This window comes from Cloeon dipterum, chromosome 2 (genome assembly GCF_949628265.1).
Source record: "Cloeon dipterum chromosome 2, ieCloDipt1.1, whole genome shotgun sequence".
Lineage (NCBI taxonomy): Eukaryota > Metazoa > Arthropoda > Insecta > Ephemeroptera > Baetidae > Cloeon > Cloeon dipterum.
In genome coordinates, this window is record NC_088787.1 from 17,326,407 (window position 1) to 17,354,106 (window position 27,700).

The 27,700-nt window shown below is 42.2% G+C and overlaps 1 protein-coding gene across 17 annotated transcripts; it reads left to right on the forward strand.

The window, feature by feature from the left end:
- Positions 1–65: 65 nt before the first annotated feature.
- Positions 66–26,028, forward strand: gish (casein kinase I gish). 17 transcript variants are annotated; one of them, XM_065481369.1, is made up of 14 exons: positions 66–909; positions 7,783–7,823; positions 7,891–7,960; positions 16,078–16,182; positions 17,010–17,161; positions 20,950–21,064; positions 21,261–21,380; positions 22,065–22,384; positions 22,544–22,618; positions 23,325–23,405; positions 23,867–23,920; positions 24,188–24,283; positions 24,451–24,557; positions 25,217–26,028. In XM_065481369.1, the coding sequence occupies exons 1-14, from the start codon at positions 639–641 to the stop codon at positions 25,278–25,280; spliced, it is 1,671 nt and encodes a 556-aa protein (XP_065337441.1). In that variant the 5' UTR covers positions 66–638; the 3' UTR covers positions 25,281–26,028. The 17 variants fall into 17 exon arrangements, with proteins under 17 accessions (XP_065337441.1, XP_065337448.1, XP_065337440.1 ...); XM_065481368.1 differs by lacking the exon at positions 17,010–17,161 and adding an exon at positions 19,279–19,430 and having other exon boundaries at positions 68–909; XM_065481371.1 differs by lacking the exon at positions 17,010–17,161 and adding an exon at positions 19,279–19,430 and having other exon boundaries at positions 68–909; positions 25,229–26,028.
- Positions 26,029–27,700: the final 1,672 nt, after the last annotated feature.

Genomic DNA, 27,700 nt, shown 5'->3' on the forward strand with positions numbered 1-27,700 from the left:
TAAGTTTGTCAAGTTGTTCTGCGCGCAGGACTGCAGCGCCGGATGCGCGACCGCGGTGCGCACGATCAACGGCGAGGTCAGATCTCGCACTTCACCCAGAGAGCTATGGCGATGCCAAGTGGTTGACTGCCGTGCCCGTTACGAGTGAAATGATCGGTGGACAGTGATAAAACCGAGAGACGTCCACGCCGTGCCGAAAGCGCCGACCCGGAGCGGAGCAGGCGAGCAACGATCGGACGGCCGAACAAGTCGAGTTTCGGCAGACTTGTCACGCAAAGCACGGCACACCGACGGCAGGCAGCTCGGCGAGTTGTCATGTTATCATCGATTTTTCGCGAGCCACAGCCGAACCGCTGGTGATCGCCGACGCGCCGATTCGCGGAAGAGTTCGCGGGTAAATGCGGTTGGACGCGAGTGCCGAAGCCCGTCGAGTGCAGAATGACGAGCGTCGGCGGCTACCTGTGACAGCGACAGCAGCCAGAGCAGCCATTTTCAGTGCTAATCCAGTTAGTGGTGTTGCGCCGCTGTGCCGCGGTATATACCGACTTTAATAGGCGAACCGTCGGCCCGGTCGGCGTGGTGGTGTTTCGCGAGTCGAGCAGCCGCCCACCCTCGCCGACACCCCTCGGCCACGTAGTATGCAGAAGAGGGACGGAGGGAAAAGTACCGTCGCCGCTGCTGCCGTCTCCGGTGACCCTCAGGAGAAGCGAGTTTCGAGAGTGAGTGGTGCGGCGGCCGGTGCGACCGCCGCCGGTGTTCGAGCAGCCACAGCTGCCTCCGCCGCCTCCAACATGCATAGCACGAGCAGGCACAGCGTGTCCAGCGGCTCCTCCGGCGTCCTCATGGTCGGGCCCAACTTCAGGGTCGGCAAGAAGATAGGATGCGGAAACTTCGGGGAGCTCCGCCTTGGTAAGTTGCTTGCGCCAACACCCGCAATACCTGTCAGGGCGCCGCTCGTTCGGACGCCCACGCCCTTGCCGCAACCTCTGACTGCTCCCTGAATCAGGGTCAGGGTGGGATTTGTTTTCGGATTCAATGGACCGTTTGCTTGCAAAGTACAATGGGAGACTTGTCTGTTGAGTAGTCGTGCTGCGGAAAAAAACATTTCTAGGAATGTTTTGTGCCCTGGCGCCTGAAGGGTTTATTTATTGCTTTATTCGTTGAGCCGCTGAATTATGTTGAATTTATTTGTTCGCCAACCTACTTGATAAAATAATTTTTGTGGTGAATGAATGAGGTCACGAGTAATTTAATGTCAAGCTCAATGCTTAGCATTAGTTTATTGCGTGAATTCGATCGTAATCTTCAATTAGTTTTTATTTCAATCCACGTACCCTCCTTAGGCCTTCAATTTAAACGTTTTGAAACTATTTAACTTTCATGTTAAAATGTTTCTGTTAAAATAATTTTAAGTGTGTCTACAGAAAATTCCTGCTCAAGGGAATTATTTGAGTCTGAAACAAAATAAAATAATCAACGGACGTTGCTTAACTTAAAAAAATATTGATATTATTCAAGTGTTTTTTAACATTGAAACACCTGCCCTCTTTCTCAGCTCTTGTGTAACAAAAACTTATGCGAAAATTCAACCTTCAGCTCTGCTTGAGCCGATCATAAACTCTTAAACTCCTTTCAGTCGGATCCGTTTTCATCGCAGCGTGAAAAAGCAGTCGGCGGAAATGCTTCATTACCGCGCGCTCTCTTGAGACAAGCTTCATAAACGTGTTCAATTACACAATAATCGCGACTTACTCGAACCCAGCTCTCGGTAACTTTTATTTAAGAATTGATAAAAGGAACATTTTTTTCTCGGGACGCTGGTTGTCATTCGCGATGCGAGCAGGTGTTTGTTTGCGAATGGGGAATGGGAGGGAGACGGATGATCGCGACCAATCAGCTGCTGAAACAGTCAAGTTAATTCAGCTGCGAAATCCGTGATGGGCAGTTAAACTCAATTGGCTCTCACTAATTTGAACTGTCCCGTGTTCATACAAACTGTCAAAAGTGTCGGGTGCAAAGAAAAAAATATAAGATTATATTGAATCGGGACTTTTCATATAAAAAATTTCACAATTAAAACATTGTATACTCGAAATGTTTAGACTTCAACTGTCAGAACTATAAGCGGCTGTTCTTGAGTGTTTTATATGAAATTGTATATTTTTCTCTTTAAAAGCATTAACCAGCCCGTTGGCTCGCATTGTTAAGGCACTCTCAGGAGTGTCAAAGCAATGAGAGGTATTTGAGCAGTTCGGAGATCTAATACTGGCTACCCAATGCCAGAAATGGCAAAAAGTGGTTAGTTTAGTGACTCGAATTGCTCAAATTGCTCAACGGGCTGGGAGGCGCACCGGCGCCGACTCGCTACTTGCTGGTTTGCACCTTTCCAGCATGCGTGATTTGGCTTCACGGGACGAATGTCTAGCGTTTCAATGCAGTCCTCGGTGCGGAGGCAAGTGGCCCTTGAGTGGGCTGGGTCCCTGTGCGGCCCGGTGCGCCCATGTTATCCGTTCGCGGTGTTATTGGGACCCGGGTTTCAGCATTCGTGCTAGTGCAGTGCGCGCCCTTCCCGGTCCTCGGACGGACAAGGATAAAAAGAGCAAAAAAAAAAAAAATAAATTAAAGGAGCAAAGTTGCTCCGCTAGCCCATTATCAAGAAACACACTTTGAACCTAAATTATCGTCTTCCCTTTTGATAAGCTGGCCGTTTCCTTTATTTTTCATAGTTCGATTGAATGGTTGGTAGGAAATCCATTCAGCTTCTCTTGGGTTACAATATGTATTTTACAAGCAGGATGTTTCGCTTGACCTATGCATTTCAAATTGCCGTTCTTAAAAATTCCAGGCAATATTCGTGAGAAAAAAATCAAAGGTGGTTTTTGACCACCCTGGTTGTAGCTAATAAAACATTGACTGTGATCCAGGCTGGCAGTCTATTATTTAGACAAGATCCGCAGAGTGAAGTGGAGTGGGAAAAATCGAAAAACAATCAAGGCGATCCGCCTTGGGCTTGCACAAAGAACGGTTGTTTGCTCACCCCGGCCGCTGCTGCTCATCATTATTTAGCATATACACAGAACAGAGAGGGCTGCTTTCGGGTGCAGCCCCGTGTTTTCATGTTCACCCCCTGACCCTGGCCTGGAATCGAGTCGCACAGCTCCGCCCTTACAGTCCATGCGGTACCGCACTATATTTGTTTGTGTTTAATAAAGCGCGCGCTCAGTCGGATGACACAGTTATGAGGCAATCATATTTTCCATTGCTTTTCACGAAGCAAAGTGCCACTTTCAGAGCTAATTAATTAAGTTGGCGTTATTAGGTCAGGCCGGCAAGTGCGGGCATTCAGGTTAATTTTCGCTGATGCGCGTGGAAATTGCAACGGGCAACAAATAGCATTTTATTTCTCTGTCCTTCTGTGCTTGCGCTCGTGCTCACTGGAATTGCACATTTCATTTGCGTAACGTGAACGTAGACAGCACACTTGACTTGGTAATTTCAGCACATCTTGTTGCCGATTCCGATAAGTGTGTAATTCCGGTTATTCCTTTGATTTCCTGCCAATTATTGGCTCTGCAATAACACATTAATTGACTTTTTATCACTGAAAAGGTGATGAAGCTAGCCTTAAAAATTAGCTTTCGATGGTTTCGTAAAATGAGTATTAAACAAATGTGGAACCCGTGGCATTTGTGTATTCATAAGGTTTTATCTAGAACCAATGCCTCATTTAAAATAAAAGCGCTGACAGTAGCAGAATAGATGTCTTGTGCATGCTGAAATCGGGTGATTTGAATAATGGATTATTGCAGATTTTTCCCTGCCCTTAAATTAATCAATTTAATTATCTTAAAACGCTTAAAATTAGAATTAAACAAATATGAAACTTATAAAATTAGTTATGTGGTCTCAGTGTGGCGAGAGATTACTTTTGTAAAGTAATCCTTTTTCCCGTTATCACTACTTCTGTTCGCCATTCTTGCTTCTATTTATTTCTTTAATATTGATTTTTAAAATGACCAAGTATTTATGTTTCAGAAAATTATAAAGATAAATCGCCTTGTAAAATAAACGCCTGAAACATTTAGGAAGAGGTAAAAGTAAATCTTTGTAGATATTACCACTCGCGTCATCGCGTGTAGTTCAGTATAACCTGCTAATGTCAATAAGAGCAGTTAAGTTGTTATTCTTTTTAATATATTTTAAAATAAAAGAATGCGTCATTAATGACTTATTTACTTCTTAAAACATTCAATTATATTTTATTTTAAAAATATGAACTCACGACCATATGTGATGATATCGCGCGGCGCCTAAAGCTTAGCAACACGTCAGTTTTCCCGGAATCTTTTGAGTAAAGCGAGTTTAAAGTTATGGTTTATGGTTGCTGTAGGCGTGGCTTATGCACTGTGTATGGATCACGCAACTGTCACTCTCTGCGGAAACCATAATCTAATCGCTAAACCTCGGGCATTAGATATTGCAATTATCGAAACAATACTTAACACAAATGGACACTCAAATCAAGGTTTTAACAAGATACCGTCGGACTGTCTCAATTTATTGGATTTAATGCCACGAACAAGGCAGTGCGGGCCGTGTTGATATATATAAAGTTGGTCGTTTTGTGCGAAATATCAGCACAATCATTGCCTGCATTTGCACGAACATTATTTCGGGGCAATGGCGTGAATGCGTGAACGGACAATGCCAACAAACGCTTCTAACGAGCCTGCGTCACTTGATTAAATCAGCAAAAGGCTTCAAAGTGAATCCGCGCGACGCTGCCAAGCTAAAGTCGCGCGAGCGTTTCCCCAATTAAAACCGCAGCCGGTCGATAAGGCAGTATGCAAAGCAAAGTAGAAGGTTATCAGTAACTAGCATCTTTAAACTTAAATACCTAGATGATTTCAATTTATATTTTTCCCTAGAGTTTGGCCGATATTAACTAGAGTAACCATTTAGACCTACCTCGGAAATTACTTATAATTCCTTTAATATTAAATAAAAAGAGACCATCTGGATAGGCACTTTCTGTTTGTCTTGGATGAAAAGTGCGATCATCCAATGTACGAATGCTACGACACTACCCCTGAATTAAAAAGGGTTGCTAGTAACACCGTGTGCGCTTACGAAATTTTGTTTTAAAAGGTATTATAAGTATGAATGACTTGCGGCTAAAATTTCTATAAATGAGCAAGAAATTTTCAAAGCCTTCAAAAAGTGAGTCGTGCCCAATGCTTCATTTACGTTTACAGAAAAAGCTTCATCCTTAAACCCTTAAAAATTTTCCTTCTCAATTTTTATCTGACATTTTTCCTGTGTTCATAGTAATAGAAAAACTAGAAATGCGTGCATTAAGTGTGTGCAAACGAGGTGAGCCAAGTATCGCCATCGCCAGGTTGAATACAAAACAGTTGCAATCAGCTGATTGCTCAATGAATGTCATGTCATTGGACGGCTCGCTCAGTCTGTCGCTGCCTCTTTGTGATGCACAAACAACAATATTTAGTTATAATGCTAACCCAAGCCATTGTTTTCTTTCTGCGGGAGAATGAAAATGTATTCAATGCTGCTAAGCTGTTGTGCGCGTACACCCGCTCGAGCTTTATATAGCACACACGCCCTCGGGATTATGGCGAGACAAATCGAGTTCAAATGAGGTCAGCGTGTGCACTGATTGTTTACTTGGTTGCCCGTTCGCTTAAAGTTAATTGAAGAGAGTTATGTAAATAAAAGAATGCATTATAAGCGAAGGGTCTGGCTACAATTAAGTTGTTTGCCGTCGAAAGATCGTTTATTGGCCCATTCAAGTTGCTGCACGGAAAGACTTTGACATGAATATAAAGAAGATTTCAGACTAACGATCTCGGAACTAGCTGATGACAGCTAGAGAAGAGAAGAGAACTCTGCATTTGTAAAATGCTATTTATTGCTACACCCGTCATTTAACAAGTCCTTTAATGTGGTAGTGAAGCTCTCACGAAAAATTAACTAAGGCCGCTGAAATTCCCACGAAAATTCCGTTCTCTTAAGAGGTCATCTTACGCCTGTAATTTCACATCCATTTCTGGCTTAAGTTAAAGCAAATTCGCAACGGAATGCAGGATGGAATGTAATTTTCGCGATGTTGTTCTCTTTAATATTTTTGTCTCTAGACTTAACATTTTAATTCCAACACTAAATGAATCAGTGCTGAAGGTAATACGTTTTTGTGAACAATAACCTTATTATGTTATCCTATCTGTAGTTTTCATTTCATTTGCAACATTTAGAGCAAAAGTGATACGTTAAAAACTGATTTTGAATAATTTTACAAACTATTGAATAAATATGAAACCATTAATTGCAGCAATTGAGTGAATCTATACAATTATGCACTCCTGAAAAATTTCTTCCTACGATAGCTGCCTTTTCCGCCGCTCGAGCTGATTCAATTGATAGAGTCCCGCGTCTTGGCAAATCGTGCTCGAAAAGCTGGTGGAATTTTTTGTCCGTCAGTCGGTGCGACGCGAAAAGTAACAGGCTCGTTTCCTTTTTATGAACGCCGTCCATTGTGAACGAGAGAAGCGAAGCAGAGAGAAGCGGCGTGCATCAGATCAGGTCGGGCGGACGTTCCTCGCAGGTAGTACATAGCCGAGATTTCGTGAGTCACCGCCCTCGCTCACTTGCTCCCTCGGCAGGCAGGTCGACCGTCTCGGAACAGGTTGCTGGCTGGCTGTGGCTGGCCAACCGACCGACCAGCTTCATTCTCCTTGCTCGCGCAATGCGATTGTTATACCCCGAAACGAAAATAATGAGATCGTCGGTAAAAGTCAGAATCGTGATTTATGTGGAGGGCTAATGGGAAATGGACGGCTCCAATTATTTCATATCTTTACCGACTTTTATTTAATATTTTTCTTTTCGAGAAATAATCCATCACCGCGGTCTAACGTCTCTATTTGTTACTCAGCTTCATATAAATTGGAATAGTTTGCTTTCTCAAAATACGTTTGAAATTTTTACCTTGTTTCAATAGCGGGGCTTAACAAACTACATAATGTTGAGTAAATTATTTAGTGAACATTTGAGGTACTCGTGTGTGAGAATTACGAGATGCCTGCCGACGGCGATCGTGCACCTTAACGAAATGGAAAGGATGCGGCTAATGGCGCGCACTATATCTGGCTGGGCGAAGGCATTCTCGTTTTCTTCTCACTCCGAGTGCGCTCTCCTCTCGGTCACTTACTCCCGTGTACACGTTCACTTGCTGAGACAAGGACACAGATGACTGGCGAGATCGCTTCGCCTTTTGTGCCGCTTTTCGCGCATTCGCGATTAAAATCCGCGATCTCTGCGGCCTTGAGGTTTGATATATTCCCGCTGCGAGCAGACGATTTTCATGCCGAATCGAGGAATAAATTTGCCTCTTTGCTCAAATGGAGACCCTGGCACAACCAAGGTCGCAGGAAACGGCAATAAAATGCTAATAATCAATCAGTTTGCCAGTATATTTTTTGTAAACATGAGCGCTAAATAAAATAAGCAAATCTTTGCGTGTATCTGTTAAATTTTCCCACAAATATACGAAAAATGACCTTAAATTAAGCAACTAACTGAAAAACGATCAGGGCTTGGTAGTTGCGCGATACGATTTGAGTTTTTAAAAGGCAGCAGTTGAGTTACATGTGTACAACGAATGATCTCAGTCAAGGCTCGGGACTCATTGTCCTCCGAAGAATTTTTGCTTACTTTGTAATGCAAGTTTTTCATTGACTGATATTCTGGTTTTTCTGCTTTCAGGCAAAAACCTGTACAACAACGAGCACGTTGCCATCAAAATGGTGAGTTAATTTGAAAATTTGCGCACTTGCCTTCTGAGGCTAATTTTGTTATCTTTGTAATTCGCAGGAGGCAATGAAATCAAAAGCGCCGCAGTTGCATCTAGAATACAGGTTCTACAAGCTACTTGGCTCTCACGGTATGTATCAATAAGTGCTGTAAACGCATTTCGTTTGCTTCATTTTGAACATGTCTTTCTTCTCTCTTCATCTTTACCTCATCAACAGCACAAACTGATAAATATTGTTTGTGTGTCTGAATGAAGTTTTCGTCGGAAAAAGAAAGCGCTTAGCAACAGACGGTGATTCTTCTCCATCTTAATTTTAATTGTGCTGGTCCACCTTTGTTATCTGTCACCTGAGTGTGCCAATTGTCGAGCCTCTCAATATGTTTGGTTGCCTCTTCACTTTTTTGCAGATGATGAAAATTTGCAACACCCTTTGCTTTTTATAAATCTCTGTTTTCCCACAGCAGAATCGAAGTTCCGCCTGAGAGGCCGAACGGAATGCTTGAAGTGTCGCAGGGCTCCTCCACTTAATTGAACGCATTTTCTGTTTCCGTCCGGTTTGATTCGCAGCCAAGGTTAAACGTGTGCGTGTAATTCGGTTTGCAGGTGCTCGCCGTCGATAAATTACTCAGCGGAAAACATATAACAACTTTCTTGCTGCCACTTTATTGATTTCCAGCCGCCGCGTTTTCCTCGCTGCGTTTTGTTTCGCCACCAATAGAGCCGAGCTGTCATCGATACAGAACAACCCTTCTTTCTTTGGCGTACACGCGTTGATTGTGTTTGAGAGCCGATCGATCTGATTGAATTATTACCCATCACCGTTCGGCGACGAATGCGGGTGCTGTCAATGCCATGAAATGCTGCTATATACCTGTCCCGGCCCATTCTTGGTAGGCTCTTTGTGCTGCTTTTGTATGTTTAACGCCTCTGACCAATTTGAACAGCACAAATGAAAAGACAAAAAAGCGGAAGAAAAAAAATCGCATGCTGATCTTCATTGATTCGCAATCTCATGATATGCAAATGAAAAACCCGTGGCAGCGAAAATGAAATGCAAATCAAAGATATCAGAAAATATACCGCTAGTGCTTCCTTCTCTCCTCATTTTTTTAGCTTTGGAATTTTCGCATCCTTGGGAGCTCAGAGGAAACGCACTGGAGCGTATCCAATATGAATCCATTCAGTCACTCGAGGAAATGACATCAAGGGTGTTCTCTCCCTCTCCCGTCTGAGCGGAGTTTGCAAAATTTTCCGGATTGCAGGAAAGATAATTTCAGCCTTGCGCGCGTATAAAAGCGGGTGAGAAATTTCACTTGATATCTCTCTCAAAATGGGCGGGCAGGTATCTCGTTGACAAAAAGCAGTCTTTTTTACGTCTCGCACTCACCAGAGAAGCGTTCCCTTTTGACAAAACGAGAAGTGAGTGTAAGCATTGAAACGGAAAGGGGATGCCTCTGTTTGAAGAGGGTACCTGTAGGCGTCCCTCAATCAAGGAAAGCAACAAACAGAATTGTTGTCATCGCCCGTCTTAAATATAAAACGTGTTATTCTCTTGGGTGAAAAGTTCATGGTCTCGCTCTTTCATGGTACCTATTTCACCTGAAAACTCTCCCATGCAATCATTTGCAAGAATTCTCTTTCGTTTAGCATTGAGCACCAGACCCTCAAAAGTCGTTCTGTATGCCGGCAGCATACCCAAACGTTTCTATTTAGCCGCTGACGTGAGCCGGGCCAAATTAATTTTCAATGGAGGCTCGTTAGCTTTATCAAAAAAGCAATCCAGCTCATTGTATTAGCTGTGGATAAAAATGGTAACACCTTCGTCATGGTCAGCTCACACACACACAGCAATAATAATAATACAAAATGTGTTTTATTATTTCACTCCACCATCCTCCTTGGACGTGGCTACCAAGTTGAAATTCAGCAGGCGCATTCCGTCTCCGCCTGCCAACATTAGACGAGGTGCGCGCGGACTCACTCTTTATGCTCACCTTATTACAATACCGTCTGCGTGCTCACCATCGCGAGCGAGCACCGGCTGATCCATTTTGTTATTGCAACAAAGCAGCCGGCCTGACACAGACCCAGCCAGCCAGCCGGCTTTGTTGTTTTTTCGAGCACCAGCAGCTCTGGCTGGCAACCGTGGCGGTGCACCCCTACGAGCCTTATTGCCGCCGCCGCGCAAATAATTAAACAAGTCACGACATTGTGGCAGATTTAGTGGGCGCCTTGAGGCCAGCCATCGGAGCTGAAAATCGGTTCTAAATCACGGTTTTATGATTCTGAGCGTGCTAAGGGAACAACCGGTTCATCGGTTTGGTGTCTAGTCAATTGAAACGTGAGAAGCTTTGACATTCACATCCGGTCCCCTGTGAAAAGCTGTTTATATAACAACTGGATAGCTTGTGAATTTTAGTTTACCTTAAAAGTAAATTATTATACACTGAACGCACACTTCTTTTCGCATAAATATACTTTTTTTAAATGTTCAAATCAAATTTATCTTGTGCCAAATGTAGAAATGTAATCAGCTAGAATAAAATTCAAGGCAGCAAAAAGAAACCCACAAAATTTTTAAATCCTCTTTGTTTCGTCAGTGCGGTGTCACGCCTCTAGCCCAATTTGTACCAAACTCGGTAAATCTTATTACTCGAGTTGCTCTGTTCTTTGTTTCTGAATTCATTTTACTCGAATTCGCAGAAGCACTTTGAAAATCACAGCCAACGGCGTCTCGCATATTCATGGTGCCATTAAACTGCTGCTCTAAAGCCAGTGATGAATTTTCGTTTTATACTTCTCCGCGGACGCTCGCTTTCCGCCTCCATTGGTAATCAAATTTTCAGCATTGCCCTTTGATAAATGAAGCACGATCCTGCCAAAGTGCTCAAGTTGCGAATGGAAAGAGAAGGAAGAGGCCGAGTGGCACGCAGCTGGCCCGTTATGGGGCTTTGCTCGCCATTGCGCCGCGCCAAAGCTATTCATGTGTAAGTTTTCCTCCACACTGCCGCTGCCACTGCTGCTGGTGCGTTCGATAAGTTGGCTGCCGCGGCGGTGTGCACACACATACACAACTCACTCTGGGTTTACCGACAAAAACCGAAAGAGGAAAACGTGCCGACAGAGAGCCGGGGGAGGCACATGTTCTGCCAGCTTTTCGCACGTGCACCGCGTAGGGTGTGATTCGTTCGGGGCGCCGATTGAATGAGCCGCCGGTCGGTCAACTGTCGGTCAGTGTGTTTGTTTTCGCCGCACACATCCTGTTCGGCCGCGACTGTTTTTATGCGTGCAATGTGTGCGGTGCCGGGCTTAATTAATGCGTGTGCAGGCACCTCTTTTTTTTGTTTTGTGTCGCTGGAGCCGACAGCAACGCCCGCCTCTGTTATGGGAAACACCGCAGCGGCTGTTCTCAAATTCATGCCCGGCTTGTCAGTTTCAAATGCATTTTGCATGTCGGTGTTTTTGCAGCTAATTTGGTTAGATAAACTGTGGTGTGATGGATCGTTTAAATTCTCCGCTGAAAGGAACGCTTCCATAAACGCAAAAATGGAGTTCAAGCTCTGCTTTTACATTTTTTTAAATTTCCTCATTTTTAAGTTCAGTTTGATCAATTTGCCTGCCTTTAATTTAAATGCTGTAGCTTTAAAATGGTTTTTAAAAATTAAAATTAATTAATATCACTTGAACAAGGTGAATTTATTTGGCATAGCATTCTTCAAATTATCATAAACTTGTACCTTGAGACGCGTAGTAGATAATTAGAAAGAGCTACACCATTGTTCACGCTATCCAATTTTAAAGAATTATAACGTGAATTCAATTAGAAGCCAAATTGGTGTTCCACCTCGCCCACCACCACCCACTTCCAACTTTCGGCGGATTGGGGTCAGCTCAAGGACGCTTTCTAACCCTTTCTCGGTAGCAACGGGGTTGTCAACAGCGAAATTTGCTTGTCGCGCTGAGGCTCATTATCCAATTTGCGGTCGAACACACATTCAGCCGCATATATAACTTAATCAGCTTTCCCTGCTTCGTCTAGTACGCCGACCCGAGAGATAAACCAAGCTGAAGCCGCACGCCCTCGCCCTCTTCCTTTCCTGTTGGCAAAATTGGCTCGAATAAATGAATTTTCGCAATTTGCACCACTGCCTCGCTCTGCGGTGATGTCACCCCCGCTGTGTGTCAATTTCACCGTTTGTTTCCCTCTGGAATTTTCGAAATACTCCGTGAAGAAATCTCGTCCTTCTGGAAATACGTTAACGTGTTGGTTTCCAGGGAGATCGTGTGGGTGGTTTTCTCCTAGAAGACTTTCCATAATAGGAAGAATAAAGTCAGCTCTAAGCTATTTTCATCAGATTCTCCCATCAACGCTTGTAAAGAGTATATTTTGACCGATTAAAATAATCACTTGCAATTGAGTCATTCTTGATTTAATGCTCCTATACAATAAATATCTGGCTTTGATTTCCCAATTAAAGCCGCTACCAGTCTAATATGGGAGGAGAATCGGTCAGTTATCAGAGTTAGAAATGATCCGTCAGCAACGCGGTCTGGAAGCGAAAGGTCACGGTCAGTGAATGAATCGAAGCGCACATTCAGATTTATTCTATCTTTCCAAACAAGCAGCTTGTTTTCATCTGGCACCACGGATCGATTCGCCCGCCGGCGCGGGCGGAAGGGGCTGCTGCCGCTTTCTTTCACTTTGCCCGATTTCCGAGTGCAGCGAGGCGCACGTCACGATGGCACAAATATCGGCCGCAACTTGGGACACAAAGGGCTGCGAGAGTCGCTAAAAGGCTTAGCGGAGGCGCGCATGCCATCGGAGCCCAACTCCCCTATTGATTAGGGTCAAGTCTCACTCAGTCGCTGAGCGCGCGGATACGTACATACAAAGACACACTACTTGGCACAGCAGCTGCTTGCACCGGTCCCGTTACCAACTAACGAAAAGTTTTGCTTAGCTAAGGAAGACCCCGAACTGTCTGCCAAATCTGATTATACGCGTGAAAATTCGGCAAATTGAATTGATTCAATTCGATTCATGCAGATGGTTTTGCATAGTTACCCAAGCTTTTCGCCGCTTGGAAGTTCAAGGGCAGTGTTTCCGATAGAAAACCAAGGATACGCCTACATTCTTAACCCAATTTTTTCTAAAATACTTTATGTGAATAGTTAAAGTATATATTTTTTACTTAAAACCTCTCTTGTTAAACTTTACATTTAGATGCAAGTGCAATTATTATTATTTTTCATTAAATTTCCAGGGAAATAAACGCTACCAAATGGACCACTGTCTAAAAGAAAATAATGTTAGACTTTTCCTTTGGTGCAATAAATTTCTGCCAAGTTTTTCTAAATTTTGTGGTTTAAATACAATGATACACGTTTCCTTTGCGCAAAACTGGAGCTACGCCTAAAAAAAACTATTTCCTTGCCAACATTGTAGCCCGTTAAATTCACAATTCACCCCTTCAGACAAGATGGAATGGCACAGCACCACGCATTTTTTCTTTCGCTGCTACTGCTGAATGCGAGGCGGTCAATTCTTGGGATCAGAATTCGCCATTGAGCGCGAGAAACTTGATTAGAAAATCAGCTCTGCGGATCTCCATCCATCTGTCCGCCTGCAATCAGGACCACTCAATCCCTTATCAATTTTTACTGACTGCCTCATTTGGCCGAATGGGAAATGGGAACAAGCGGTGCTGCTGCTGATTCATTTATGACTCTTACGAAAAAGGGCTGATCAGGCGTTGCGCAACTTGTTCGAACGGAAACAGATTTCTTTGAGAAAGCCGGTAATGCTGGCATTTGACAATAATTGTTATTAACGCTTAAAGGGAGCACTTTCATGACAAATAATGTCGCCTTTGTTTTGGTGATTGCTGCTTTAACGTGGCTGTTGACCTTTGCCTTTCAGTCATGCTTCATTGAACTTTGTCGGAAAATAGAATATATCAGCCATCGACAAGGCTGTGAATTTTTGGTAACGCTTAAGAAGATACAAACCTTCAAGATTCCGGAAAATATTGCCGCCTTTCTTGTGTTTTGAAGTTTTGAGTTCAACTGCACCTAAGCTAAGCCTTAAGCGAGTGTAAACACCACTGATTGTTGGTGCATGAGTTGCTAATAAATATTCATGCGTAGAAACCAACTGATGCGACATTATTCTTTATATGACTTCTGTGGTTCTTGGCAGATAAGAATAACTTGAGCGTAGCAAGAAGTCAACGGAAAAGACGCAAAATCGTTTCATGCAAATCGCTGTGAATTCGCCGAAACAAAAACAAGAGCTCTGGTTACCTTATTTACTTTTTCGCTGCTATAAACGCGCCCCACGAGCCGTATTCCGCGAACGATGCCTCTGAGTGGATCGAAAAGGTCGCAAATCCAGCAGCGGCGGCGGTTGTTGGCAGGCGGATGGATGTACGTGGATAATGGCGCAATTTCGCGCAGCACGTGACTCGCAACGAGGAAAAATGTGCTTCGCCTGCCCGATGGGAAAGAAAGAGAAAACGGCAGTGATGCAGATGAAAAAGTTTTGTGGGTTTTATGACAAAGTAAATAGGCTCGGGAGGCAGAGTATCGATTCGCCGCCAGAACTGTGCGTGTAATCTTGCGTCGATCTCACTCTCTCCTGCTTTTCTTTACGCGTTTTGCTTGCGTCAGCGCCGTGGTTATAAATTTGCCCGAACGCTGATGACTCACGCCGGCCGTTCAACCTAATTTGTGCGGAAATACCACGGAAATCTTGTGATTTATGCAAATAACTTATATGCTAAATCGAGAGGACTTTTAGTCCCGCGATATGAATTATTCATTGCGGCTCTGATTCTTGCCGGGAGATACGTCTTGCTAGGAAATTACGCTATTCATAGATAGCGTACTTACGGAATCTCACAGGCTGTTGGAATTTAATCGGAGTTAGGTTAAAAGAAGCCGTATGAAAACTAAGTGACGATGGCGTCTGCCGTTTGCTCTTCATTTAAAAAAGTAATAGCCAATTTCTCATTTCAATTTGAAAGAAATATCTGTTTGACTAAATGAAAGTGGTATACAAAGTTTTTGGTGGATCTATCCAAAATGTGTGAGATCCTGGTTACTGATCAAATTTTCCGCCCTTGCAATAATGAGCTGGATTCCGCTGGCACGAAGGCATTTTAATGCGATTAACGAGCGATAATCGACTTATCTCGTGCAGCCTCAATTACAATAAGCCCGCTCTTTGAAAACAAGACGAAAGAGATTTTTATCTGCGCGCCAACTTGTAATTGAGGATGACTATCATGTTCCTCAGCGGCGGCGGGTCGACTCCCGCGACTACACGAAATCCATCCATCCGCGGCCAGTCAGTCAGGCAGTGAAGAGAAAAGATGCTCGTTCTTTCTTGAGCGAGTGATTGGAATTCAAAATTATGTGGCGTCCATGACATCAGCAATCGGGATGGTGCTGGCGATCCGTCTTTGTTCTCCGTTGCCGGAATGTAGACGAGATCGTCGTTTTTCTCCTAACTGAGGCACGACCCGACACGCCTCACGTGATGAATAATTCCTCGCATGGAATTCTGCAGAGTTGTCCCAAGTACAATACACCTTCCTAGGAGTGCATAATTCAGTCTGGCTTCCTAAAATTTTAATTCGATTGCTTTGCCCCGAAAAGATCAGTGTGATGAAGGAAAATTTCATTAAAAATTTGCATATTGTTAAAAATCGTTCTGCCCAAAATTTTATAAATAAGTCTGGAGCTTAGAAAATTAGGCAAATATATCATTTCGCAAAAAAATCCCTTTGCTGGATTGGAGGAAACATAATGAAAACTTAACGATTAAACATTGTTACGTTAGATATAAACTATAACCACCGAAACCAAACTTCAGGCAGTCAAACAAATTGAGAGCTCTCTAATTCACTCCTCGTTACACCAGCCACTAGATAGATTATACTTGTTGGTCGTCTTCATCCGTCACCTTCTTCCCATTCCAAAGTGCTTTACCCGGCGGGTCGCTTAATGCGGCGACATTCTCATTTATTTTCCATTTGCACTAACCAGCAGACTCGATTTCCCGAGTAGTAATCAAGCGGCTGGCAGCAAACGACCGAGCCCCAAATTTTTCACTGAAACTCTCTTGCAGGACGGTCTCCCCTCGCAATATTTCGCGCGAATTACTCAATTCACTTCGCAGTCTCGCAGGCAGCTCGCGTGATGACAAACTTTATTTGTGTCTGTTCTCGCTCTCTGCGCCGCAGGCTCGACCAGCAAGAGGAAATCGACATCGAACGCAGGCGGCTCCGGCAGCGGATCTGCAACCCCTGGCGGCTCCTCCACTTGCTCCGCGTCGGGCAAAGTGAAAGGTACACCGGCACTGTCGCCGACCGAAATGTCCAAATTTTGTTTCGAATGCGTCGTCGGCCTTTTTTTGATCAGCTCCGATGTAACTGTTTGTTTTCATTTTTGGCTTCAATTTTTCACGATCGTCTCCTCGGCTGGTCTTTTGTCATTTTAAGTTCGCCACTTTTTATTTCCGTTTGGTTCAGTTGTGTAGGAATAACATTGAACTTGCGAAGTGGGAGTTTAAGACCATTTGACTCTTGGAATGCTATATTTGCTCGTGTTTCCTTGGCGGTAATGCGGTAAACATCGTGTTTCGCAAACAATTTTGCAAGGTCAAAAGTAAATGTGTTTCGTGTTAAAGTTCAGATTCAACTGTTCTTAACCTCCCCGCGTGCCGACCACGTTGCCTGCTCACTTACAGTGAGAAAGAAGACGCGATTCGACCTCCGCAGAGAGGCCGCGTGTTCTTTTGTTTCTATCTATCTATCTCTCCTTCTTTCCTTTGTTTTATTTTTAGAGTAGAAAAAGCGGCTAATGCTCATTTCGATGTTTGCCGACTGCGCTGACATGCAGCTGTTCTCCGCATTGTTCCTTCCCGTTGCCATTGCATTGTACATTTTTATTTCAATCTAAGTGTGTATAAACCCCTGCAGACCAACAACAAACACTACTCTACTTTACGTCCCACAATTCACCCGCAAACATATATACAGTACTACGCACGCGCTAAACTAAAAATAATGACTCTTTTCCCCAATTATGCGCACTGTTTGTGTTTCTTTCTTTGTGCGATTCTATTTAGTGTCACGCGGGGCTGTTTGACGACAAAACCGAGTGTTTTTTTTAGAGGGCATCCCGCGTGTTTACCACTTTGGCGTTTGCGGTGGCCGGTACAATGCTCTGGTGATGGAGTTGCTCGGCCCCAGTCTCGAAGACCTCTTCGTCTTGTGCGACCGCAGGTTCACCCTGAAATGCGTGCTGCTCATAGCCATACAACTTGTGAGTCGCGCTTCAAAGGATTACATTCAACGCGTCTAGCTAAAAGAAAGAGAAAAGTGATATATTTTGCGACAGTGCGTTTTTCATTTATGGAAATGAGAAACGTGAGAATTTAAACTTCAAGAAATGAAGAAAATATAAGATTTTTTATTTCTTGGGTAAAAATAAATCTTGATTGAGATTGCTAACACAACATCAATTCGAAGGAAGGTTTTTTTTATGAAATGGAGTTTTCAACCATAAATTATACAATTCGAAGCACTCTCTTAATTTAATTTGACTGACAGCAATGCCCTAAAAAAAACCTGCTGAGCCACAATAAAACCCAATTTGAAATTAAAAAAAAAACCTTACAATACCATTAATGAGTAATAATCGTCGCCTGGCGGCCAGCCTATTTGAATCAAACAAATGTCACGGCTTCATCTCTCCTCAGTTGTTAGTTCGTTAAGCGTCTTGTGTCCCCCGCGTTGTAAACAGAAAAGCCGCGTGTGTCAAGCTGGGGATCGCTGCTTGCCTCGCATTAATAATCCCCTTGGATGGCTGCACCACGAATTACGTGTCATCATATCAATTCTACTCTCACTAGTATTTGTTTAGCTCCTCCTACTCCTCCAACAAACAAACGTGGCGTCAAAATTAGCGTTCGCCGAGCGGAAACTCGCTCGCAAACGTGTGTCATCTGATACGCATTTTCCTACCCAAAAAGCGGCACTTTCGCGCTGCTATCCATTATGCTAATCGGGGCTTTATGAACTAATGCACACGCAATTTTCGAGGGACGCATCGAGTTCACTTCTTGTTGGTTTTGAAGGCTGTCGACTGAAACTACGAAAATTTTGTTCAGCTTTCTCTCGCACGCACCTGCTGCAGATACTCGCTGTTGCACTCGCTTCTTCTGTTTACGTTTTCGTCGGTTTTGCATATTATATCTCTCACTTTTCGTCGTGTGTGGCTCTTTGTGTTTTATTTTTCTGTGTGCACGCGCAATACGATTTCAACCCCTGAGGGCGAATTCCAAAACAATGTGTACAGCTTTTTTTAATAACGTTTCGCTTTGTTTTTGTTTCTCTGTGATGAGCGAGTTGTTTTAGAATCCGCCCTCACATCAGAGCAAGACGAATCGCATCATGTGTCGCTCTCTTTGGCCAATAAAGCTCTGCTAATGGCTCATCATGCGAGAGAGCGAGCGGCTCTTTTCTTTCTGCTCCTCTCTCCTTGTGTGTTTTCTTTGCACTCCATGCCTCCTGACAGTCGCATACATACGCGCGTATTGACGTCATTGCCGCGACCTTGCCTCTCCGGGCCGGCCAGTCAGCTCGCCTGGTGTCACAAACGCTCAATTGCATTGTCACCCTGCGAGCGCCAAACGCCGAAAATGATGGTTCGTCTCGCTCTCACGCCATCCCAGTTTTTGACTCGAAATTTTGTTGATTCGTCTGTTGTACTCTTTTATGCAGAGTCATGTGATATATTGATGTTGCTAACGCTGTTGGTTATTTTCATTTTACTTTCGCATTTCGGCTGTGCTGAAAATTTCAATCGCCAGCGGAATGCTCTCATTATCTGCTATGAACATCGGCGACTGCCGCTTTTGCACTTTTTGCAACATGTACATTTTACATAATATATGTATAATGGACCCCATGGTGGAGCCTGTTGAGCTTGGAAATGAAATCTGTGTGCAGTGTTTATCGTTTTTATAAAAACATGAATGCAAAGAATGTACAGAGCACAAAAATCATTTCAGTTTTAATTTTAGAAACTTGATTTTTAATAAATTAGCGGCCACTCGTTTGTGAGGATTGATGTATGTGTTATTCGTTTGATTGAGAAAATTTCGACTGACAAGTAAATTTATTAAATAGTGGCCGTATTTTGAACAATCACCACTTCTCTCTAATTAGATGAACAAATAATGATTTTTGTTGTACATTTTAGATTTCATTTTCAAAGCCTGAACAGCCTCTGTTTGATTTATGCTCAATTTTGAACACGAATTAGCCATGGTGGAGACTGTAATTTATCACTCTTGACTTTTTACCAATTGGCAACGTTTTAATTGTGATTTTGTTTTCTTTCTGTTTCTGCTTGTGTTCGCGATCGGCCCTTGGCAGCAGAAGGTATTCCCGAGGTGTATTACTTTGGCCCTTGCGGCAAATACAACGCGCTTGTGATGGAGTTGCTGGGCCCCAGCCTAGAAGACTTATTTGACCTCTGTGGACGTAGGTTTACCCTGAAGACAGTTTTAATGATCGCAATTCAACTAGTAAGTATGTTTATTTAAAATTCTTAGGTGTGAAAGCCACGCAATCGCTCGCATTCGCGCGTGTCGCACGCTGAAATCGATAAATTGCGTCCGTTCGGCCGTCAAACGCGAAGGAGCTATTTTATTTGAGTCGGCCACGTGCCTGTGCTTCCCCCGAGAGTGTCTCGGCTGAATTGCAAATTAGCACTGCGTCAAATATTCACAACTTTGTACATTAACCGAATGACAGCTGCAAATTTATCGCTTTTTCCTCTCGACGTATCTTTCTGTCAAGTGGTGTATATACATGATTCCTCTCTATCTCGTTCCGCTTTTGATGTTAATTGTTAACTAATGCTCTCGTTTTGATGACTACCAAAATTACTGTTGTTAGGCATATTTTTCTGTCTGTCTGTCTCTAAAGCACTCTCCTCATTGACAGTCGAATCAGTCTTTCCACTTCAGCTTATCTTATCTCAAGGGCTTTCTTCCATTTTATCAGTTGACACAAAATTCGAATAATTTTGAAGGAGTATTCATTTTGCGCGTACTGTCCGCAACGTGATGGCGGAAAACAAGCCTTAAATTGTATAAATTTGTAAGAAGTTCACCTGTATTTGATATACAAGATGTAAGAAAGCTTGACCAAGATGAAAAGTTTCATGAGACAAAATCAGGGAAATTATAATGTGGATCTAGGGAAAGGGCTAGCAAATTGATCTTTATCTAAAATAATGTCCACCCATACTTATTTAATCGCTAGATTTTTATAAAAGATATTCCATTGTATTGAACTGTGCATAGTTCATTACTCTATGTAAACCGTAAATCATTATCATTGGGTGTGCTTTTGCATCATCGATGGATTTTTCGAAAATCCCCAAGTAGTGACGTTACTTACGCCATGACTTAGTTGACGATAGCTAATCGCTAATTGCGGTTATTGACGTTGATTTTTGTTCTGCGAGCGCATTCCTTTCAGATCGGTAATCTCGCTTGCCATTGTTCGTCTCCCACCTCCTTCAACTATGTTATGTCACCAACATCTTCCTTCAGCTGAGCGAGTCATTGAGTTAAAAACGGCGCGTTTTGTTTTCGCTCCTCTCGTGGAAGAGGCTATTAACAGAGCACGTGTGTGACCAGAAATATCCTCTGTGTGGTTGAGAAAAAAAAATAAAAAAAAACTCGGCCATGGTTGCGTTCGAAATCGTCATTTGCATTTGGTGACTAATTAAGTTTTAAAAAAACGCAAAGAATCATGTGTTTTTGACGGCTGATATACTGATAACTAAAAGCTGATAATTAGAACAGTTCAGCGTATAGTGAAACTGTTGAAATTCGATTTAAACGTTAAAGACTGTCGTTGCGTGTTAAAAGAGGAAATAAAAAAGCGTTACGTGATTTTTTGTAGTTTATTCCCTAAATCCGGAGCCTATGTATTTTTCTCTTAATATGCTAGACGCTAAGAATGATCCCTGAAATTTATGCCTGATTTCGTTCCAATTAAATTCATTAATATGAACCTTTTTCTCCATTTCAGCTCCATAGGATAGAATATGTTCACTCACGACATCTCATATACAGAGATGTTAAGCCTGAGAATTTCCTCATTGGTCGTAGCTCCACCAAGAAGGACAAAGTGATACACATTATAGGTAAAAAAATAGATTAAATTTATTTTGGAAATATTTATTCAAGTTTTCGAATCTATATCCATTGATAAAATCAACAGAAGCAGCGCAGACGACTAAGCCCTTTTGGCTCTGCGTTGGCGTCAATACTAACTGACGTCAACCAAATATCAGCATTGCGTTCGTGGAAAAGTTGAACTAATTATCGTTTCATTCGCAGACTTTGGACTCGCTAAGGAATACATTGACCTGGAGACTAATAAACACATCCCGTACCGGGAGCACAAGAGTTTAACAGGCACAGCTAGATATATGAGCATAAACACGCATTTAGGCAAAGGTAAGGCGTCGCAAATTTTGTCTGAAGGTTACAGCTTGAATGATAAATGAGTTTGCCTTCACTTTTAATGTCAATTTAAACACTTATCGTTCAATATTGCCAATTTTTTGCTTTGTTTTATGAACAAGTCTTATCTTGCCAAACAAAAACCACTTGACTCATAGCTACAATTATTAATGTAATATACAGATGTCAACAAAAATTTAGTATTGCTTGTCTTCAAAGATTAAAAAAATATTGAGAAAATTTAGAGGTCTCAGCCAACTGAACCAACCGTGTTGTGTTGCGCCAGCCAGAATATTTTAAGTCACATGGTCAATTGCCCACCGCCAGAAGTTTAAAAAAATAAAGTGAGGGAAAAAATAGTTTCTGGGCTTTGTTTTTCAAATACAGCCAAAAAAACTTTCAAACCGATCCACCGCGTCAACCGCCAGTATAATATAATTCAACAAACCCGCTAGCTGCCTTACATTCTCTTAAAAAAATTATATTCCCCGAGGAAAATAATATCATAATGTTTAATTTGCTCTAAAGTTTTGTCATAGATTTTATGATATTAAAGCCACAACTCCCTGCCTAGATAATTTAGTATTGTAAAAAGATGCTAAAGTCATTTAATTTATTTAAACAATAAGTAAAATTGTAACGTTATTAAAAAGAGAGATTAACAAATTTGATTTACAGAACAAAGCCGAAGAGATGATCTTGAGGCTCTCGGCCACATGTTCATGTACTTTCTGCGCGGCTCGCTGCCATGGCAGGGCCTGAAGGCGGACACGCTGAAAGAGCGGTATCAGAAGATCGGCGACACGAAGCGTGCGACGCCGATCGAGGTGCTTTGTGAAAACCAGCCCGAAGAGATGGCCACCTACCTACGCTACGTGAGAAGACTGGACTTTTTTGAGACTCCAGACTACGAGTATTTGAGAAAACTCTTCCAGGATCTATTCGAGAGAAAAGGCTATGTTGACGACGGAGAGTTCGACTGGACAGGAAAGACCATGGTAATTTTCGTTCCAGACCCAGGTGGGGCGGACCCGCCGCAGCCGCCGCCACCCGACTCTCGGCCGCGGTCTGTTGTGCACGTCTCTTTTGTGTTGATGCGCCTCCTTCTCTCTCTACTCTCTTTTTCTTTTCTTTTTCCAATCAATGCATGCGTCCAGCCTGCGAATTTCCACGTTTTTCGCGTGCTCAGAAACGCACCTCCCTCCCACGTTGGGAAAACTAAGTCGGATAAGGTGAGTCTTCACTTAGCGATTTGATAGAGCAGGACAGTGCTAGTTCCAATCAATATTTCACCAGCTCGCCTGCCTAACGCTGATGCCCTCTCTTCCAGTATCAGAGATTAATAGTGCTTACATTCATCAGTCTTGCGTAAAAATTGTACAAAAAAAAATAATAACCTGCTCCATGGGCATGAATATTCAAGATATTTTTTTAAATAGCAAGTTGACTCACAATCATCTAAATTTATTGTCTGTATTACGAATTCATTAATATCTTAAAGTTTCAAATAAAGCTATACTCGCAAGAAATATTTAACAATTTTTATTGTTAGGTCATGAGATGATAGCTTTTTAACTGTGATAAAATTACCAACACTTTCTTCACGGATTATCTTGTCTTCTAAGTATAATTGTTGAAATCAATAACATCACGTTTCTAGTCAATTGGAGGCAAATTTAAGATATAACGGAAAAAGAAATTCCATATTAGCATAACTTGATTTACAATCTTCTGAGCATATTCTCACGCTTTACTTTATCTTGCACGCCAAACTAACCCCGCTTCTTTCCATCTGCTTTTTCTCTTACTGTCAGCGTTTTTCCTGCGTGTCAACACCTCACAGTTTGTTGTCTAGAAAATTGAGACCCTACACTCACTCTGAATGTCGCTGAATCTCAGATTTTTGACAAAAATCCACACGCTTCTCTCTGTTTGCAGTCAACACCAGTGGGCTCCTTACAGACTGGCCACGAGATGGTTGTCTCACCTAATAGAGAGCAGCACCGAAACACGGCAAAGGTACTTATAAATGCAAACCACAATACCAAGCATATTATGCGAACGGGTACCAACAACCAGGAGGGACCTCTTATCTATTCTGTTTGCTGTCTTGCCACTTTGGTTTTGCATTTTACCGATTTGGGTTTTTGTGACACACCCAAGGAGCATGCCTCAATAAATTAGACCGAGAGTAAAACCACGATTTTCTGATCTGTTTGTATCGAGTACAGCTTTCTAGAGAGTGACACTCACTGCTTCTTCTCTCAGTATTTTTTAGTAGACACGAGGTTAACGATGGTTTTGGTTGTGAGTGTTGGTTATGATCAAGTGAGTCGGTTGATCCTAACTTGTCCCCAAGAAAATTCTCTGCCTGCAGCACAGTCATGAACCATACACCTGGGCAAGACCGTGCTCGCATGCGCTGGGTTTCTTCTGGCTGCTCCTGTTTGAAATTAACAGTCAATTTGTTTTGGCTATAGGATGGATTGGATTGGCTAATGTATGACGATGACGAAGAGTTAATTATCGAGGAGGTCTGGTGGAAGCTCTTTCAATATTTTCCCCAAAGGCCCAAAGGCTAGAAACTAGTTAAAGCTTCCAAAATATGTTCAAAATTGAAACCAGTAGATTTTGAGGGGCTAGAAACGAAATCAATCTGAAATCATTGTTGCTTTCCGGTAAAAGTAGACACCTGAGTGAAGTTAGCTTTCCGTGTAGTCTTAAATCGTTCCTATGCCCACCACATTATTTTGTTTTTGTTACTTTTTCGTTGCTTTTGCTGACTGTTGTCATGATGCCAGGGTGGAGTCAAGGGTGCTGCATGGTCTGATGTTCCAAAGCAGTCTTCAAATACTCTGGGCAACCTGACGCCGGCAGATAGGCATGGATCAGTGCAGGTGAGTCCCACTCCGAATGCCGGTTGCGTGCATGGTAGTGGAGTCTATCTCCTTCTCGCTCTCCTACTCTGTTCCCACGAACTACGAGAGGGTTGGTCAAGCCGACGCGCAGGACTTTGCCCACGCCGTGGCAAGCATTGTTACTGATCTCTCTGTTGTTATTGCAGGTTGTCAGTTCCACGAACGGAGAGCTGGCAAACGACGACCCCACGGCCGGTCACTCCAACACTCCGATTACTGCACAAGCCGAGGTGGAAATCGTAGACGAAACGAAGTATGTATCACTCATATTTATTTTAAGGTTCAATTCATCAACTCAATCTCTAGCAAACATACAAATCGTTTCAAAAGTAAATGTTTTCAACTAAAATTTAATTTCTTGCAATGAGCGGTAGATCCAAAAATCTAGAAAGACAGTTCAAAATTGTAGCCGTCTCTGTAAAAATCGGTTTGAACGTATAATTTTCTTTAATTTTAGAAATGATAATTATGCCAATGGTACAGTTTTTCTGTTGTGAATTATATTTATGATCTTTTTTGATCCTCAAATTTTAATTTCGTATCTCTTAAAGACAAAATCTCTTTCTATTCTTAGGTTGTTATTTCAATGCCAGCCTCTTGGACATAAAAACATTTTTCTAAGTTGTCGAAACTGCTTTATTTTATACGTGCCTTACAGAAACTGGGCAATTTACCAATTTCTTTTGCATTGATTTGATTTTATGAAAACGATTTCCATCTATTTATGCCAATCAGTGTTACATTTATAATGCATGATGTATTGCAATATTAAAACTGATTTGCATCATCCTCCCACGCGCTAAAACGAATGAGGTGCTTTTATTTCCTTGACAAACTAAGCCCAGCTTATTGCATGTAACAATTAAAAATGCGTAGTTTGGCTATTGCCATGCTGACTACTGAGGGGTTCAGTTTGTGTTACAGATGCTGCTGCTTCTTTAAACGAAAGAAGAAGAAGTCTGGGCGTGCGAAGTGACTAGCTGCCGTCGTGCAGTGCAGTCCGGAGCGAGAAGCGGTGACCCTGTTGCGCGCCACCTCTCAGTCCAACTCGCGAGATTCGATGCTCAGTCCAAGTGGGGAGTTTTTGGCGGCGGCGGCCGCGGCTGTCGCCTCGTCTCAGCATCCCCGAGCAGCGGCCAGCCGTCAAGTCCCTCCACTTGCTTAGTCATCAAGGAAACATAAAATGCACCACCTGCAATTAATTCCCCTTAAACTTGCAAATCACACATACACGAACACGCTCTCACTGAAGAAACACACACACACAAACACATACACACACACAACTTACGAATCACACGCGTAAACACATAAAACACGAAAGCCATCTGTAGTTTTTATGATAATTTGCTCTTCCTGATATTCTTTTCCTCTGGTTTCGTTAAATTTAATGAACGCCGTTTTTATCCTGCGAAATGTTGATGAAATCTGGCTTTTTGTGAGGCACTCTACTGTAGCGATTAGGGGCGAGTCAGCCGAGCTGGTTGATGGAAAAAGCTCGCTCACCCCTGCTGTTTCTCTCTTTTTTGTAAGAGGAAGTAATGACACACCCCAGTCCCTTCCCCCAATGATGGAAAATGATGAAAATGATGTTCCATGAAACATACTTTTTATTTATAATCGATCACTGTAAATAATAATGCCGGAAATGCTAAAATGAGAAATAAAACTGGAAACTTGTAACAACTTTTAATTTAATAAATATAGTTCTTATGGCTGTACAAGTTGAGTTTATAATTGCATCTACAACCACGATGTGTACATTTTGCTGTTGCGACTGAGTTTGATTAACTTGATTTGTGCTGACAGAGTTGTAATAGTAACAATCTCTGAAAATTGCAATGTGGCATCAAAAATCTATTCAGATGCTTTCTTCTCATTGACAATGGTTGCTGCCAAAAACTAATCCGTAACCAAATTCAGTGAGTGATGTCAACTATTTCAAACTGATGCGCACAGATTGATTTTTATTTTACAATTTTGATAACAATAAACTGGCTGTTGACGATTCATCGTCAACCATGTTATATTAAAGCTTTTTTTCGTTTTGAGGATGAATTCCTTGATGCATGTTTCTTAGCCTGTAAGTGTCAATTAAAATCTGGTCACTTTCAACTATGACACTGGGAAATGGGATTAGTTAATCGTTTATTTTATATTTCAAACTGTTTAATGAAAGAAACAAGAATTACTTGACTTGCCTATGGAAGCAACGAAATTATTTGGGATGTCATACTGCCTGAGTCAAGGTGGAAAGGTATTATAACTCCTGAGTTATGCCATTTCTAGGAGAAAAAAACGCACATAACTGGAAAAATAATGAGATTTTTGTCTTTTTTAATTATAATATTTATCACAATAAATACTACGATATATACCAGATTTGGGTGTGAGAGAGAGAGATAGCACAGAGGCAACACTCTTCATTGTGCGACATGTAGATTCAGTCAGCGAAGGGTGAGACTCTGATGTGAGACTGAAAAAGCTGTGGCAATCCGGAGGAAGGGCGTATGAGTGCTCCGTCCTATCAGCGACAGACTGAAAAGGAAGAACTATTAATTTGAATCTAAAATATCGAGTGTTTAGTTCATAATTCATAACCAATCTGCATATATTATGGTCTAAAAATGATACGGTCTTGCCTTCATTGAGCTGCCATATTTAAATAAATGCTGGATTTGTTTGGATAGTGAGAGTTCAAAATTGCGCTTTTTAAACTTTTAATTTGAGTTTAAACACTTTTACAAATTCCTGCTTCAATTAGAAATATAAACTTAAGCGAAAAGAATTCTTTTTATTTTTTACAGAGTAGTTAACACGTTTTTATAGATTAGGTATGATCGTCGTAGCTTCTAAAAATGCACGCGACTTTCACTGCAAGTTAGCCTTTTGAAATTGCTTGGTGTAGGTTTGACTGAGATAGAGTGTATTATTTTCCTTGAGGGTCAACAGAATTTTCTTATTCTTCCGTTGACGTTTCACTTTTGGCTCTCGCTTGAGGACACGATTTGTTCTCAAACTATAATTCTTTTGAGGTGCGCCACTGACGGCGATGCGAGCTGACCGGCGTGAAGGAGCAGGAGTGAGGAAGTTTGGAGCACTATATAGCTAGAGATTATAATGTGTTTGATAAAAAAAATACAAATTTTTACCTGTCGGGGACATTGTCCTCAACTTTTATTTCATCCTCAATCATCGGCTCTTTATTTTCACGCTCTTTGCTATGGAGAATACAGAATAATAAACTGTCAGTAGGAAATCAACTTATTTGAGCATTAGGTAAAATCAAACCTGCTAACTAATAAGGGAGCAGATGGTGGCTCAATTATGAGGCAATCACTGTCGTCTTCATTTCCATTATTGGTTGTTAGTGCTGCTTGCTGTATTCCTGTTGAT